This window comes from Amphibalanus amphitrite, unplaced genomic scaffold (assembly GCF_019059575.1).
Source record: "Amphibalanus amphitrite isolate SeventyFive unplaced genomic scaffold, NRLGWU_Aamphi_draft 000203F_arrow, whole genome shotgun sequence".
Classification (NCBI taxonomy): Eukaryota; Metazoa; Arthropoda; class Thecostraca; order Balanomorpha; family Balanidae; genus Amphibalanus; species Amphibalanus amphitrite.
The window spans coordinates 679,614-696,834 of NW_024881698.1; the positions used below are offsets into that span (position 1 = coordinate 679,614).

Consider the following 17,221-nt stretch of genomic DNA (forward strand, 5'->3'; position numbering starts at 1 on the left):
TTCTGAGGGCTGCAGAAAATGACCTTGAATGGGAGCGGAGAAACGACTTTGATGACGAAATCCCAGTGGAGGTGGAGCCTGAGCAATGCGATATATCGAGAGCCGTCCGTGATACGTCAGGTGAGCAGCGGCCGGCATCCAATGGTGGCGAAGTTTCCCGCTGCATCTCGTCATCACCCAGAGCTGTCGGTGTTCCTCAAGGTGAGAATGGGGTGCTCAAGAATGACGGACTGGCTCGTGCCAGCTGGATCGCAACGCCGGCCTCACCCCGACGTAATGACCTGGCAGGACCATCAGCGTTCGTAAAAAGCATACCGCGACTGACTCTGCCAACGTTCCGTGGAAATGCACGTGAGTGGCCGCGCTGGATTGGTCTTTTCAAAGCATTGGTGCATGATCAGCCATCCCTGTCGGATGCTGAGCGCATGGCTCATCTTCAAAACGCGGTGGAAGGGGCCGCGGCCCAGGCCATTGACGGCATGTTATTCAACGGTGACTTGTATCACGAGGCCTTGAAAACCTTGCAAGATAGGTTCGGACGAGAGGAAGACATCATCCAGGCCCACCTGCGAAATGTGTTCATGACCTCGCCACCGTCACTAATGGACCTCCCAGCGATGGAGAAGTTTTATGCGGTCGTCCATAACACAGTCACCGTCCTGCGAAATCTCGGCTATGCGAGTGACCTGTCAAGCAGTGAAAACTTGAGAAGAGTGGTCGAAAAGCTGCCGAGCGAACTAGCCCGACAGTGGGGCCGTGAAGTGTTCCGGCTGCGACCGACGAGACCGACTCTGGAGACATTCACCGAGTGGCTCCAAGTCCAAGTCAGCATCCTGAGCTTCTCTGCTGTCCAGTCCGGGACTTCAACATCGGAACGGAAACGTGCAACAGTTGCTTCAAGGGACGGCCCTGTTCGGCGAACAGCGCTGGCGACAGGAGCTAATGGTGAAACCGAACCAGAGGCCCGCTCTCTGCCAGTGTGCGTGGTGTGCAGCAGTAACCACAGGCTGAGCGACTGCTCAGAATTCAAGGCCAAGACCCCAGACGCAAGAAGCGCTGTTGCCTATGAAGAAGGTCTTTGCTTTTCATGCCTCAAGAAGGGCCACTGGAGCAGAAGCTGCAAAGTGTCTCGGCGGTGCAATGTGAAGGGATGCAAGCTCACGCACCATCCGCTTCTCCACCGCGGATCAAGTCGGTCAGGAACCGATCAGAGCAACTCGAGGAGGGATCAGTCGTCAGCAGGGACAACCACGGGAGCGCCTGAATCTTCAGCTGAAGGTAGTTCCGGGAACCAGCCGTTTGTAGCGGCCTCGGTAAAGACAGACACAGACACACTGCTACAGATTGTTGCTGTGCGGGTTCACGGGCCCCGTGGTTCGACAGACGTTCTGGCACTCCTGGATGCTGGAGCTCAGACATCACTGTGTCGTGAGGATGTTCTGGAGGAGCTGGGCGTTGCCGGGGAGCGACACCCGCTCTGCATACAAAACGTGGAGACCAGTGGCACTCAGCGTCCGTCCGAGAGAGTGAAACTGAAGATCAGCCCCCTTGGCACAGGGGCAAAGAAGTGCATCAACATTCCTGAAGTGTGGTCTGTGCCAGCGCTGAATGTGACTGCGACTTCAATGACGAAGAGTCAGCTTCAGAGGTTTGAGCACCTTCGGGATCTGGAGTTCCCGCAATATAATGGCGGCCAGGTGAAGCTGTTGATTGGTGCAAACGTCCTTGAAGCAGTGCTGCAGAAGGAGGTGCGTGTGGGACGTCCGAATCAACCGGCCGCTGTGAAGACAGACCTAGGGTGGACCCTGACGGGCTGCGTGTCTGACATCGTGCCCAGTAGCAGGCGCCGGGTCATGTTTCTGAGACGTCAATCGAGTGAGAGCGAAGTAGAGCTGTGCGCTGCCGTCAACGAATGGTGGTCTACAGAAGCATCTGGAACAAAGCACAGTGAAACGACGTCACGATCGGAGATGGATAAGAAAGTACTCCAGGTGCTGGAAAGAAACACGACCAAAAGTGGAGAGCGATACGAGACCAGTCTGCTGTGGAAGGAGACAAGTCCTACACTTCCCAACAACAAGCGACTGGCTGTTCAGCGACTACAGACAACAGAGAGAAAGCTCGAAAAGCTTCCACAGGTCGCAGGGAAGTACCAGGTCATCATCAACTCCTACGTCGCCGAGAAACATGTATCGGTCGCTGCTGTTTCAGCAGACGCACTCAGAGAGCAGAATGAGTTTGAGCTGGGCCAGCAGTTGCAGGAGGCCCAGCAGGAGCTGCAGAAGCAGTCCAGCCAGTTGGAGGAGCAGCAGCAGGCAGCTGTCAGACTCCAGGAGCAGCGGACCACGGCCACCGCAGACTACAGGAAGGCAGATGCCGGCCTCACCAGGGCGTTGGCCGCTGAGCTGGCCGCCTGTCGGGAGCGCGACCAGGTGCTCTCGGACAAGGCGAGCCTGGTACAGCAGCTGGAGCGGCGCGCTACTGAGGTGGCCCGGCTGACGGCTGAGCTTGAAGACTGGGGAGCTGAACTGGCTGCAGCTAATGCGGCCAAGTGTCGGGCACTGGCACAGGTGGGGGAAATTGCCGCCAAGGAGATCAGTTTCCAGTACAGAGAGAGGAAGATGGCGAGTGAGAAGGAGGTGCTGGAGAAGCAGATGTCTCTGCTGCAGGAGAGCCTGAAGTTGCAAGCAGAGGAGCTGTCCACGTTGCGCCGCCAGCACAGCTCGCGGATCCTCCAGCTGCAGACCAACCTTGCCAACAAGATGGACCAGCTGGGGACGGAGCAGGCGGAAAAGGAACGGCTGACACAGCAGGCGGCCGACCTGGAGCAGCAGCTCACCGAACTGGTGGAGAAGCCCCGGCTGCAGCGTGAGGCCGAGATCGAGCAGGAGGAAAACTATCGACAGCAGCTGCGGTCACAGGAGCGGCTGGCGCAGCCCTACAAAGAGGGCGTCGAGAAGGCGGAGGCCAGGTCGAATGAGATGCTGCGCTCGGTGGACGAGCTGCGGTCACTGCTGAGCTCGGCCAGCGAGCAGCAAAGCCAGCTGGAGGTGCATCTGGACGAGACGCACACCCAGCACGGCCAGTACCTGGTGGAGCGCGACAAGGTGATCCTCCAGCTGCGCGACCGGCTGGAGACTTACGAGGAGCAGCTGCAGGCAATCACCCACAAAGGTAGCCTTTCAGACGAGGCGGTGGAGGCCACGTCACCGTCCGCCGCCGCCGTCAGCCGGCTCCTGTGGCAGGGCATGACGCTCACACAGATCTTCACCGGGTTCAGTCAGGCCAAGGAGCAGCTGACGGCCACAGAGGCCGAGAGCAAGCAGTTCAAACTGTGCCTCGACCAGATCCTGAAGGACATTGATAAGTGGACGCCGGCCATCCAGAGACAGCGCGAGGATTATGAGGCGGCGGTGCAGACGATCGACTATCCCACAGGCAACAATGACGAGGCATTACGGGAGCTGGAGACGGCACACGCCAAGCCTGACGACGCCCGCCGGCGACTGCGTACCGTACAACACAAGAGGGACCGACTGGTCGCCCAGACAGAGGACCTGGCAATGCAGGTTTGCGTGCCGCTGAAGGAGGTGGAGAAGGCGCGCGGCGGTCGTCACCACACCCCGGGACGAGCTCGAGCTGGATACGTCCGCCGGACGGATGATCGCCCAGCGTCTCGTCACCTTCTGGGGCAAAGAGGAGCTCCAGGCACGCAACCAGGACCTGCTGTCCGTGGTGCCCGCGAACTGAGCGCCGCCCGGGAGGAGCTGAACACGCAGCGCTCATGGCTGCGTCCCGTGGACAACTGATCACTGCCTGCTGCGGTCATATACTGAGGTACCAAACGTCCAGCCCCCCATGGCCGGTGCTACCCTGTCCAACGGTGTTTTTCTCGGCGAGGGTATTCAGCAGTCGTCCGTCATTTCCATTGTGCGTATGGCTTGACGGCCCCCGCCCACTGACGCTCGCGCCAGCACTGGTAGTTTTGCGCCTTCCTGATAGGGACCTGGGTCTGAGTTCAGGGCTGTGTAAAGGTAACCCGTTTCCACGCGCGAGTGTAAGGGCTGCTGTATCTCGTTCCACTGTCTGCACCTTGCTGGTATGCTGTGCGTGTTTTCACTTGTATGAACATGAAGTTTGGAAATGATAGGTACCCGCGCTTGTTTCGGTGATCACCTTGCTTGACGGTTCGTTTGCGCCGTTCAATTTGTCGGTCATATGTATGTGTTCGACGTTCGTAGTGAAGCCGAACACAGGGGGGAGTGATGTTGCCGACAAATTGCACCTATGCAAGGCGGTACGGGCAAGAGACTCAGCGCTGCTGAGCCGAACCGCCGCCGCGCCGCCGAGCCGAGCGCCGTCCGCGGTCGCGGGACGCTGGCGTCCCCTCTGACCCGGCTGGCCGGCCGGCGCGGCAGGGCGGCTCCCTGTTTGCGTAGGACCGGCCCAGGTCCGGGCCATTGTGTGGGGCACGCACGTGCGCGCCCGGCGTGTGTGTCTTCCGGGTGGAGCGCCGGACGCCCGGGCCATTTTTAGCCTTTTCTGTGTGCTCTGACTGTCCTCAACGCGTCTTGTTTCACCCCCTTTCGCCGTATATAAACTAGTTGTAAACACCCCCGGCCTCACTTCACCTTTCGACTTCGACGGGGACACTGCGCTGCCCCCAGCTCTCTTCCCGGTACGTTTCGCTGCCTTGTCCGCCAAATATAGTGAACTAGAAGACAAAGTGTGTGAGAAGCCCGAGTGAGAAGTGAAACAGTGCGCGGTCTACACACAGATGAGATATTCGACGGAGATGCGGCAGGCGTATCGGTTCCGGTGACCAGGTCTACTGACTATCCTTTTTTCATCCTAAAACATTCCTAAAACTCTCTAAGAAGGGGGTTCCTTTGTCGTCGGCATCCGGCGCTCTCATATTTTAGGCCCTAACATACTCCCTAAGAAGGGGGTTCCTTTGACGTCGGTATCCGGCGCTCTCATATTTTAGGCCCTAACATACTCCCTAAGAAGGGGGTTCCTTTGACGTCGGCATCCGGCGCTCTCTTATTTAGGCCCTAACATACGCCCTAAGAAGGGGGTTCCTTTGCCGTCGGTATCCGGCGCTCTTTTATTAGGTCCAAATATACTTCCTAAGAAGGAGGTTCCTTAGTCGTCGGCATCCGGCGCTCTATCCTGTATCCAATATTTAGTTGTATCTTAACTAGGCTAACGTGATAGGTAGTATAACATTTATTTTCCCAATTTTCCAATTAAACCATTTTCCTCCTGGATCTCGGTCACCAAACAACCAAATGCTGTGCGATGCGCGATTAAATACAGTCCACACCATGAAAGGAGATTCGAACGAAAGCGTCGCCAACAAAAAACCCATGTTGAAGCTAGTCACTTGTCAGCATGTTGCCCTCTTTGTTTTAGCCTTTTTATGATGATATCACATTTACCTACATCAGTCTCCATTGACCCATCATTGTAAAAGAGAGTGTTGAGATATTTTGTTACATAACTTAAGATGTGTTAGAGATAAAAGCATGAACTTGCCAGCATTTTATGTGGAATTTGGTGTTTTCCATGCCTACTTAATTAAATTATATTTAGATTTTATTTTTTATTTTTTCTTCCCTGTCCCTTAGCACCCCACATCCACCTCAAAATATGCATGTATCAGGAAAAGAGGAAGAGGATGATGAATGAATGGGTGGATTTGCACAAGTTTTTCAGGAAACATGTGCAATACATGTGACAATACACCTATGCATTCATTTTCCCTGTACACCCACTAGTTTATGTGGTACACACAGAGTTTTGGAGATGTTTCAATTTTGTGAAAATGTACATGATTTTCAAATCCATTTTTGAACCAAATCACTTGCATGAAAAACCATACCATTTTCTCCTATGGTCAAGAGCAAAACAGTGTCAACTACCACACTGAAGTTTTTATTGAACCTTCTCAAATTAGGAAGTCAATATGACTCAAAGTTTTTCCCATGCAACTGTCCCTTAACACCCCATTTTACGGTACTACCTATCTTCGGTTGCATTACATTTCTGAGGTTTATTTTCTGAGGCTATAGCAACAAGTTACAGGATAGATAATTGGGGTGGTGTTGGCACTTCAAATTATAGGTAGGTACTGTTTTCAGGCTAACTCGCAATTGCACCATGAAAAAATAACTGCTATTCATGTGAAATATTAAATACAATATGTGAAGAAAACATGGAATAAACAACACTACCTACCTAACCAGCTTCGCTTTGACTTGCATGCGCTGTTTTCAAGCCATTTTGAATTTCAGTAAACATGCTGCTGCCCTCTCCCAGGCCCAGCAGCTGAATTGCCGGCTGTCAGCGGAGGTCTGACGTCACAGTGCGTGAAGTTGTAATACATCATCTATATCTCGACCAATCAGGGTCTTGGATCTCAGCTTAGTGCTGATGGCAGCACAGCTGCCGATTCCAACCAGGGCTAGAGTTGCAAAGAAATCTTAGGTGCTTAAGTTACAGGTTTCCTAATTCCTATTAGGGTTTGCAGAGAGGTGAGTCTGTGATAATGAGAGCCAAATTGCAATTTTTGTAAAAATTTGATTGTGTCAGGCCAAAACTGCTCAGATCAGCTCAGATCATGAAGCTGGTTGAAGGAGCCAAGGGATCATCCTGCATATTTATATCATTTGATTTGGCAGATCTGTCTTAGTCCATTGATGCCTGGTGGTCTTTCTGACTGCTAGGTACTCACTAGCCCAATTTGATTTGGAGTTATTGCCAATAAATAACTTAGGAGACATAATATATAATGCCAGACAAGGTAGTCAGGGTCTCAGTTTGCCTATGATTAAGTGCGGTCTCAGTATTGCTCTTGCTCATTGGTCGTCCAAAAAGCCTGGTTCTAAGCCAAGGGCTGATACTCACTGAGCATAAAGAGACTGAAATAAAGCTAGCGAATGTGCCATTATTATTGTTTCTTTTGTAGTTAACAGCATACCTATTTCTGCATTGCAGGCTGTTCTGCTTAGACAATGGGCTCCGACTGGGATGAAATCAAGCGTCTAGCTGCTGATTTGCAGCGTGCCCAGCTGCTCTCCACAGCACAGAGGTAGGTACCACACCACCACAGAGGTCGGTACCGCAGAGGTCACTACCACTGACCACTCTATCATAAAGGCCAGTGCCACACTATCATAAAGGTCAGTCAGTGCCACGCTATCACAGAGATCAGTACTACACTGTCACAACTCACAGAGATCAGTACTACACTGTCACAACTCACAGAGATCAGTGCCACACTGTCACAACTCACAGAGATCAGTGCCACACTGTCACAACTCACAGAGATCAGTGCCACACTGTCACAACTCACAGAGATCAGTGCCACACTGTCACAACTCACAGAGATCAGTGCCACACTGTCACAACTCACAGAGATCAGTGCCACACTGTCACAACTCACAGAGATCAGTGCCACACTGTCACAACTCACAGAGATCAGTGCCACACTGTCACAACTCACAGAGATCAGTACCACACTGTCACAACTCACAGAGATCAGTGCCACACTGTCACAACTCACAGAGATCAGTTCCACACTGTCACAACTCACAGAGATCAGTGCCACACTGTCACAACTCACAGAGATCAGTGCCACACTGTCACAACTCACAGAGATCAGTGCCACACTGTCACAACTCACAGAGATCAGTGCCACACTGTCACAACTCACAGAGATCAGTACCACACTGTCACAACTCACAGAGATCAGTGCCACACTGTCACAACTCACAGAGATCAGTGCCACACTGTCACAACTCACAGAGATCAGTGCCACACTGTCACAACTCACAGAGATCAGTGCCACACTAGCACGTAGTTCATTACTGCAGAAGTCAGTAGTTAGTAGGTACTCGCTCACACCGTGACATCGGCCGTGTGCAGTCTCGTTCCGCTGTTCGGTGTGGCCCGTTTCTGACGCGCGGCGCGGCGGCCGGCCCGCAGGCTGTCGGAGCGCAACTGTATCGAGATCGTCACCAAGCTGGTGGAGCTCGGCCTGCTCGATGTGGTGCACACCAGCACCGGAAAGGAGTACATCACGCCCGAGCAGATCTCGCGAGAGATCAGGGACGAGCTGATCGTCAGCGGCGGTAAGGACCAGATCACGAGCTGATCGTCAGCGGCGGTAAGGACCAGATCACGAGCTGATCGTCAGCGGCGGTAAGGACGAGATCACAAGCTGATCGTCAGCGGCGGTAAGGACGAGATCACGAGCTGATCGTCAGCGGCGGTAAGGACCAGATCACGAGCTGATCGTCAGCGGCGGTAAGGACGAGATCACAAGCTGATCGTCAGCGGCGGTAAGGACGAGATCACGAGCTGGGTTGTAAGCGGCGGTAGGACGGGATCACGAGCTGATCGTCAGCGGCGGTGAGGCGGGCTGCTTGTCAGTTACATTAAGGACGGGATCAGGGATGAGCTGATTGTCGGTGAAGGTAAGGATTGAATAGGCGACAGGATAGGTCGGGGGAAGTGAGTGGTCCTGCATCAAGACTCCACTTCTGCTGTTGTTAAAATGAGTAACTACCGTCGCTCCCAGACCTTCTCTGTTGCATTTACTCATTGCTTTATGCAGTCGGCTCCAGCCCCTGCCTTTGCTGCTAATTCAGTGCACTGTCGTCTCCAGCCCCACCCCCGTCTCAACTGTTACCGAGTACCGTCGTCTCCCGTCCCGCTCCGCTCGCTGGTGTTCAAACGGGCGCCGCCGTGTGTTCGAAGGTCGTATCGGCCTACCGGAGCTGTCGCAGACGCTCAATGTGGACTTTTCCCACGTGGAGGCGCGCGTGCAGAAACTGGTGAACGAGGAGAAGACCATCTTCCTGGTGAATGGATATGTCATCAACAACGTCTACCTAGGTGGGTGGCTGGCTGACGCGCGACCTCTATCTAGATCGGTGGCGGGCTGGTGCGTCCGGATATTACACTTCTGAACTCGCTCACCTGTCTGCCTCTTTGGAGGTTTTCAGAGATCTGTTTTGATCGTGGCAGTTGGTGGGCGAATATGTAATGCTGCATGTCAATGGTACCGCATATCAACGGTCCGTCATCGGAGCGGTTGTGACTGAGACTGTTCGGTACTCTATCTAATGTCACTGACTCCTGAACAGCAATTTCTTCCGGTCACTAAACTATAGGCTAAGTCCCACGCGTACCGTCCAGCCGGAGCTGCATACAGCGGCTGATTTTCGCACGGCCGTGTGTCGACAGACTGTATCGCCGAGGAGGTGAATGAGAAGCTGCAGCAGGTCGGCGAGATCTCGATCGGCGCACTGACCACGCAGTACGACCTGCCGTCCGAGTTCCTCGAGCGGGTGAGTGACGTCCGGGCTCCTCGAGAGGATGCTGAGAGGCCAGGGACGAGAGAGAGTCGCCTCCGTCAGCCGCGAGCGGTGTCTCACCTCCGTCCGTCTCTCCTCATGGCCCTAGCAGGAGCTGCGGCGCCGGACGGCTGCCGTCCCCAATCACCCTCCCTCCCCTCCCCCAGGGGCCGGACGTGCTGCCGTCCCCAATCACCCTCCCTCCCCTCCCCTCTCCCAGGGGCCAAGAGCTGCTGCAGTCCCCCTCCCCTCCCCTCCCCAGGAGCTGCGGCGCCGGACGGCTGCCGTCCCCAATCACCCTCCCTCCCCTCCCCTCCCCTCTCCCAGGAGCGTTGTTGGAAATGTGGCCATTTGCTGGTCCCAGTCGGGTCCAAACGATTTTGTTCTCCTTTACAAATTTATACTCCGGCACCTGAAATATCTTAAATATCCAGCCTGTGTGATGAAAGCTGCTATTATTACGCATAAAACATGCAGTTATAGCATTGAAAGAACACATTTTATCAGCTGTCACAGTATGCCAAACATATTATTTTCCTGTTGAGTGTTCTAAAAGCTAGCCGGTTCTCCGGACAGTTTTTATTCTCCGTGACCAGGGCCAAAATTCGCAATGCCAACAGTCAACACTGCCCAGAAGCTGCTGCGGTCCCCCCCTTCCCCCCTCTCCCAGGAGCTGCTGCGCCGGACTCACCCCCCCCCTCCCTCCCCCCAGGAGCTGCTGCGCCGGACTCCCCCCCCTCCCCCCAGGAGCTGCTGCGCCGGACTCACCCCCCCCCCCTCCCCCCAGGAGCTGCTGCGCTGGACGGGCTGCGGTCCCCACTCACCCCCCTCCCCGTCCCCCAGGAGCTGCTGCGCCGGACTCCCCCCTCCCCCCAGGAGCTGCTGCGCCGGACTCACCCCCCCCCCCCCCTCCCCCCAGGAGCTGCTGCGCTGGACGGGCTGCGGTCCCCACTCACCCCCCTCCCCTCCCCCAGGAGCTGCTGCTCCCACTCCCCCCCCCCCCAGGAGCTGCTGCTCCCACTCACCCCCCCCCCCCCCAGGAGCTGCTGCGCCGCACGGGCTGCGGCCCCCACTCACCCCCCCTCCCCCAGGAGCTGCTGCGCCGGACGGCTGCGGCCCCACTCACCCCCCCCCCCTCCCCCCAGGAGCTGCTGCGCCGCACTCACCCCCCTCCCCCAGGAGCTGCTGCGATGGACGGGCTGCGGCTCCCACTCCCCTCCCCCTCCTTCAGGAGCTGCTGCGCCGGACGAGCAGCTGCGGTCCCCACTCACCCCCACCGTCCCCTCTCCCCCAGGAGCTGCTGCGCCGGACGGGCTCCATCATCCGCGGCCAGCCGGACCCGGACGACCGGCGCACGCTCTTCACCGAGGCGTTCGTGGCGCAGAACTGGGCGCGGGTGCGCGGCGCCCTGTCGGCCATCACGCGGCCGGTGACGGTGCTGCAGCTGCTGCAGCGGCACAACATCAAGGAGCAGCTCTTCTTCAGTCAGTGCGCCGACACCCACCACCTCCGCCGGGGCCCGGGCTGACGTAGTGGCGACTGGGGAGTCATGATGCGCTGCTGAAATATCGAGACAGCTTAGGCGGGTGATTTAATTTAACGGGTATGACCAATTTTTTTGTCAATATTTAGCTATTAATTGGTATTTTTATCCTTACACTTAACATGCGTATTGCTATAAATGGGTTTGTTTTCTGAACCACTGCAGCGGTTTTGCCCACCGTGTTGTTTTTACCGAGCGCGGTGTTTCGACGTGATCAGCTCTGCATCTGCTCCAGGTGTGGTGTGCTGAATATGCGCCTCCTCTGCTGCCTCCCCAGGTGTGGTGAGCGACCTGCTCTCGTCGGGCCGCCTGAAGGGCTCCCTGACCGGCGGCCGGACGGCCGTGCGCGCCGTCTTCATCCCCGAGTGCTACACGAGCGCCCAGAACGCGTTCGTCGACCACCAGTACCGCCAGAACGGCTGCATTGGTTAGTGGGGCAGCTGTAGCTACCGTGCCTTACCCAAACAGTACCGCCAGAACGGCTGTATCGGTCAGCTGTGGATCACAGCTATAAACTGAACCCCACCCCACCCCGACAGTACCGCCAGGCCGGCTGTATCGGCCATTGCTTCCGTTATAACTTCATACCTCGACCAAACCGAGTAACATCGGAACGGTTAACTAGACCGTTAGTACGGGAGGTTTGCTCCCGCGTCCCCTTCACCTGCCCTCATTACATCCCCAGAGTACGAGGCTCTGTCACCCCTCCCGTCCTTAGAGTACGAGGCTCTGTCACCTGTGTAAGTGACACTGCGGTGTCCTCTCCCAGAGTACGAGGCTCTGTCACTTGTGTATCTGACACAGCGATGTCCGTCCCCAGAGTACGAGGCTGTGTCACCTGTATAGTTTAACTGACACAGCGATGTCCGTCCTCAGAGTACGAGGCTCTGCGCAGGGTCGGCATCACCGACCCAGAGGCGTTCATCAAACGTCGCTTCAAGGACGAGCCGCTGCGCTACCTGTCTAACTGCGCCGTGGGCGACACACTGGTCGAACAGGTCAAGGTCAGTGACACACTGACACCCTGATCGAACAGGTCAAGGTCAGTGACACACTGACACCCTGGTATAATAGGTCAAGGTCAGTGACACAGGATGGTGAGGCATGTCATTGTCAGCTACACGGGACGATGGCACGGGTGGATCGTTGGCAGTGCCGTACGATTGTGGTCAGGTGGCCATCTGCGCTGTCTATGGATAGAGCCATCCCCATCGGTACTCGGCAGGCCGCGCCTCTGCCCGTCCGTGTGCTCCCCTGTGCTCCCCTCACCCGTGTTGTTCGGGTCTGACCCCGCGTCCCTGAGCCCGCGGTTTCTGACTCCCGCCCGCCGCTGAGTCCGCGGCTCCTGCCCTTGTCTCTGAGTCCGCGGCTCCTGACTCGCTCCCGCCGCCGGACCGCCAGGTGTCGCTGGAGGAGGCGGCGCTGGCGGGCAGCTTCGTGGACGTGGTGCCGCTGCTGCCGGCCAGCCTGTCGGCGGAGGACGTCGGCCAGCTGCTGGAGAGCTGCCGCGCCGGCCACGTGTTCGCCGACTCCGTGGTGGTCAGCGAGCGGCTGCTGGACCAGCTGCGTCAGCCGCTGGAGGACGCCATGGCCGGCCGCGCCAAACAGGTGGGCTGCCCAGGCCGGCCGGGGCGCCCTCAGCCGTGTCTTTTTGTCTCAGTAATGGTGTGACATGTCTGAGAGCCCTGTCTGCGGGTGGTGGTCTCGGTCCGTGCTCACTCTGAGCCGTGCCTGGTTGTCTCGGTCCGTGTCGTCACTCTGAGCCGTGCCTGGTTGTCTCGGTCCGTGTCGTCACTCTGAGCCGTGCCTGGTTGTCTCGATCCGTGTTGTCACTCTGAGCCGTGCCTGGTTGTCTCGGTCCGTGTCACTCTGAGCCGTGCCTGGTGGTCTGGGTCCGTGTCACTCTGAGCCGTGCCTGGTTGTCTCGGTCCGTGTCGTCACTCTGAGCCGTGCCTGGTTGTCTCGGTCCGTGTCGTCACTCTGAGCCGCGCCTGGTTGACTGACGGTCGCCGCCTGTCGGTGCCTCCAGGACATCGAGTCGGGCCGGTACCCGCCCAAGCAGACGACCACCTCGAACCGGATCAGGGACACGGACGACACCAAACGGGACCGAAAGGACGACCGGCGCAAGAAGGCGGCCGGCGGAAAGGCCGGCGGCGGCACCCAGGGCCGCGAGACCAAGACCAAGTCCACCAAGAAGAAGTACATGAAGAAGGGCCACGAGTCCGACTCGGAGGACGAGCGGCCGGCGGCGGAGGTGGGCGCGGGGAGGGAGCCCGCCGGACTGGGGACCGGGAACTGGGGTGGAACCGCCGCCGGAGATGGGTAATGGATGGGAGCTGAACCCAGGGTGCCGCCGCCGGGTGTTCCACTGAGGGTGCTGTGCCCTGTGGGTGAGGGTGTAGTACGACTGTGTGTTATCCTCTGAGACTGTGTGTCTGCGCCTCAGGACGGCCGCGAGCTGCCGTTCCTCAGCGTGGCCGAGCTGGAGGAGAGTCTGGCCGCCCACCCGGCGCTGGAGGACGCCCCCGAGGAGCTGGCGCCCGACATCGCCCGCTTCCTGTACAGGTGAGCCGGCCGCCGGGCCGGGCTGGTGTCATAGTGAAACGACACGGACGTGAGCGGGCTGCTGCAGCTGCTGGTATCAGTGGCTGTCTCACGGCGGGACGCGCAGTCAGGTGTCCGTCCCTGTTCACTTGTCATTGTCGGCGGTCTCCAGCGGTGGACAATTGTTTGTATCTTCGTAAAGACGAGCATGCCTTCGACATCTTCCCTCACCGCTGTCGCCGCGACACTCGACAGGCCTCTGACCAAGAAATGCCAGTATGTGCCTACTGACGTACCAATCTCTCTGTCCTACCTATAACTGACGCCTCCCCTTACCGTTTTCGCCGCGGCAGGCCTCTGACCAAGAAGTACCAGGAGGTCCTGATGGTGGAACACCAGGCCGTGCTCGCCAACGCCGGCCAGGCCCGGCGCAGGAACTTTGGCGACTTCCAGGATAAGGTGGCCTGTATGGCGCTCAACATTCGGCTGTTTCAGAAGGGCGCCGCCGACGTGAGTTGGGGCGGATGGAGGAGAGGGGAGGGGCGGTTTGGTATCTCTGGAACCGACAGGTTCATGGTCCGTTGGTAGGTAGTCGGTTATCGTTCCGCTATCAGTTTGTGGTGTCTGGCCAATCACTAGCTTCCATCCGTGTTTTCAATCCGCAATGTTTTGTCACTGTCCGACTGCCTTATGGTACTGTCTCAATCCGGGGTGTCTGATCACCCACTGACTCCCGGCACTGTGGCGGTTCCAGTTCGCGCCCGACACGAGTGCCCAGCTGCTGAAGCACCTGCAGCGCACCCTGTGCACAGAGCTGGTGAACGAGCTGTTTCAACACGCCGCCGCCGACAACAACGTCCAGTATGACGAGAACAAGGAGCTGTCGGCAGAGGTAAGCGACCGCACCGGTCCGGCGGCAGTGCGGCGGAAGACAGTGGGACCAGTGCCTATGTAACGCTCAAGAGACGGTCCATAGACTCACCGCCACGTCAGTGTGGTACCAGTCGGGATCTGTAGTGGTCCGGTGCGCGGCTGTGGGGCTATGCGTTATCCCACCGGTCCCTCGGTACCCAGCAGTGGCTGACCCGTCCTCCTCTGTGGCCAGGCCCGAGTGAAGATCCTCAACAAGCTGCCGCAGGACATGGCGCCCGACCTGCTGAAGCTGCACAAGGCGCTGACGGCCGCCGAGCTGAGCGACTTTGACGCGGCGCTCGAGCCGGCGCTGGCCACCTGCGGCGTCATGCTGAAGAAACAGGACCGCAAAAAGGACCGGTGAGCCGGGTGTGCTGGGGGAATAGCAGGGAGACACGCTGGTGTATCGCTGGGATTGGGAGCCGTGTTGTGTCCTTGATAGTTGAGCGCACAGACTGAGTGAGGAGCGGTTACAGATCACAATATCAGGTTGGGATTTTCAATAGAAAATCACATTTCTAAAGAATAGTGTTTTTTGCTATTGAAAAGTCCCACCCTTCGGATACATTGAAGGTACGCAGGGTTTTTACGTTAGGTGCCTACCTACCGGAGTGTGGTGTGCTGACTGTGTCTGTGTGTCTGTGTGTCTGTATGTGCTGACTGTGTCCGTGTGTCTGTATGTGTGCTGGCAGACAGCAGCAGAGGGCGCACGTGCAGTGTTTGCTGATGGGCTGACTGTCGTGTGTCTGATGGTGTATTCACTTAGTGTATGTCTGTGTGTGCTGGCAGACAGCAGCAGAGGGCGCACGTGCAGTGTCTGCTGATTTGCTGTCTGTGTCTGTGTGTCTGATGGCGTATTTACTGTTTGTCTGTCTGTGTGTGCTGGCAGACAGCAGCAGAGGGCGCACGTTCAGTGTCTCCTGGAGCAGCTGGCCGGCTCGACGGACTCTGCTCTGACGCTACATCTGGCCGCCCTGGTGCTCTACCAAACGTTCACCGGTTAGTGAGTGTGCCTCTAACAAACGTTCGCCAGTTAGTGTGGCACGGCGTTAGTGTCGCTGCGGAACACTGCTCACTCTGAGAGGTCTGGGCGCCATCCACCGCAGGCGTTGTGGACGCACACTGCGCAGTGACCAGTTTCTGTGAACACAGTGCTGGTCTCTGATCGGACGTATTGCCGCGCTGGCTCCTAGCTGACGTTGGACCTTTCTCCCCTCCGTCTCCGTCCGCAGGGAACATGCTGCACGCCTCTGGGAAGTTTGTGCCGGCCATCGTGTCCCGGCTGACGGACCTGGTGCCCGCCGAGGTGCTCTCCGTGCTGCAGGAGTGCCAGGGTAGGTCTCTGCAGGAGTGCCAGGGTAGGTGTCATACCCTCTGCAGGAGTGTCAGGGTGGGTCTCTGCAAGAGTGCCAGGGTAGGTATCTGCAGGAGTGCCAGGGTAGGTGTCATACTCTCTGCAGGAGTGCCAGGGTAGGTGCCATACTCTCTGCAGGAGTGCCAGGGTAAGTGTCATACTCTCTGCAGGAGTGCCAGGGTAGGTCTCTGCAGGAGTGCCAGGGTGGGTCTCTGCAGGAGTGCCAGGGTGGGTCTCTGCAGGAGTGCCAGGGTAGGTGTCATACTCTCTGCAGGAGTGCCAGGGTAGGTGTCTGCAGGAGTGCCAGGGTGGGTCTCTGCAGGAGTGCCAGGGTAGGTGTCATACTCTCTGCAGGAGTGCCAGGGTAGGTGTCTGCAGGAGTGCCAGGGTGGGTTTCTGCAGGAGTGCCAGGGTAGGTGTCATACTCTCTGCAGGAGTGTCAGGGTATGTCATACTCTGTAGGAGTGTCAGGATAGTTCACAGCAGGAGTGACAGGGGCGGGTGTCATTGATCACACTGTTTTTGATGTCTCACCTTATTTCTGTCCTCTTCTTTTGTTCCCTCCCTCTTCGGTGTTATATCCCACCCCTATCTCCGCTGTTCTTGCCCTCTTCCCACCAGGTTATGTCCCTCCCTGTCTGACTCAGCACCCTCCCCCCCCCCCCCGCCTCTCCGTCAGGTCTGGTGATGAAGCAGCTGAAGCTGAAGGAGGCGGACCCGCAGCGGTCAGAGGTGAACCAGCAGCTGGAGCAGGTCATCCCGCGGGTCAAGGAACTGGCCGCCACCGCGCGTAAGGCCTCCAGCTCGGCGGCCGAGTGAGTCGACCGGACTGGGCTGTCCGGACTGGTCCGGACTGGTCACTGGACCGAACCGGACTGGCTCGGACGCGTCACTGGACCGGACTGGGCTGCCCGGACTGGTCCGGACTGGTCCCTGGACCGAACTGGCCGGACTGGACTGGCTGGGACTCGTCACTGGACCGGACTGGGCTGTCCGGACTGGTCACTGGACTGGACTGGTCCGGACTGGTCCGGACTGGTCCGGACTGGTCCCTGGACCGAACTGGCCGGACTGGACTGGCTCGGACGCGTCACTGGCCGGAACAGAGCGCGGTACGTTGTTGGATCGTCGGAATATTCTATCTGGTTGTTGGGCTGAGGCCAATGTCTCTGCGTCTACTGCGTAATACATGGTGTCTAAGGGATATTTCCGGATGTGTGGAAGATGACTCCTTAGCACTGCACGGCGGTGAATTGGTTGAAACGCCTGTCGAATGAAATATCCATGACGATTACATATAACTATAAGGAGTATGAATGTTAGAATATCACTCCACAGATACAGAAACTTCAATAACATACGCAGCAATAACACCAACTTCACTGGAGACTGCATTGGTAAACACACCAATAACACCTACACCACCACAGTTGGACAATGGACATAAACGTACTAAATCCGAGATGGAGACTGCACCGAGCCGTGAGGCAATAACGCGAACTG

At 57.3% G+C, this 17,221-nt stretch overlaps 2 protein-coding genes across 17 annotated transcripts in view; both read left to right on the forward strand.

Annotated features, from left to right (window-relative positions):
- LOC122384912 (E3 UFM1-protein ligase 1-like) overlaps window positions 1-16,924 on the forward strand; it is a 34,761-nt gene extending 17,837 nt beyond the window's left edge. For 9 of the 16 annotated variants that reach the window (XM_043372728.1, XM_043372738.1, XM_043372732.1 and 6 more), the window contains exons 2-17: window positions 7,000-7,093; window positions 7,990-8,135; window positions 8,764-8,901; window positions 9,253-9,356; window positions 10,657-10,846; window positions 11,183-11,332; window positions 11,782-11,909; window positions 12,307-12,513; window positions 12,935-13,162; window positions 13,355-13,473; window positions 13,806-13,962; window positions 14,207-14,344; window positions 14,558-14,724; window positions 15,254-15,363; window positions 15,597-15,698; window positions 16,398-16,924. In XM_043372728.1, coding sequence (XP_043228663.1) covers window positions 7,017-7,093; window positions 7,990-8,135; window positions 8,764-8,901; window positions 9,253-9,356; window positions 10,657-10,846; window positions 11,183-11,332; window positions 11,782-11,909; window positions 12,307-12,513; window positions 12,935-13,162; window positions 13,355-13,473; window positions 13,806-13,962; window positions 14,207-14,344; window positions 14,558-14,724; window positions 15,254-15,363; window positions 15,597-15,698; window positions 16,398-16,537 — 2,301 coding nt within the window. In that variant the 5' untranslated portion in view covers window positions 7,000-7,016 and the 3' untranslated portion in view covers window positions 16,538-16,924. Of the gene's footprint in view, window positions 1-4,626; window positions 4,679-5,348; window positions 5,378-5,413; window positions 5,476-5,844; window positions 6,127-6,280; window positions 6,537-6,999; window positions 7,094-7,989; window positions 8,136-8,763; window positions 8,902-9,252; window positions 9,357-10,656; window positions 10,847-11,182; window positions 11,333-11,781; window positions 11,910-12,306; window positions 12,514-12,934; window positions 13,163-13,354; window positions 13,474-13,805; window positions 13,963-14,206; window positions 14,345-14,557; window positions 14,725-15,253; window positions 15,364-15,596; window positions 15,699-16,397 lie in introns of those variants that run through there. The other 7 variants (XM_043372722.1, XM_043372726.1, XM_043372737.1 and 4 more) reach the window with 7 other exon arrangements.
- Window positions 1,971-3,809, forward strand: LOC122384922 (nucleoprotein TPR-like). The gene has a single exon (XM_043372754.1). It carries the CDS (start codon window positions 1,971-1,973, stop codon window positions 3,807-3,809), a length of 1,839 nt encoding a protein of 612 aa, XP_043228689.1.
- Window positions 16,925-17,221: the final 297 nt, after the last annotated feature.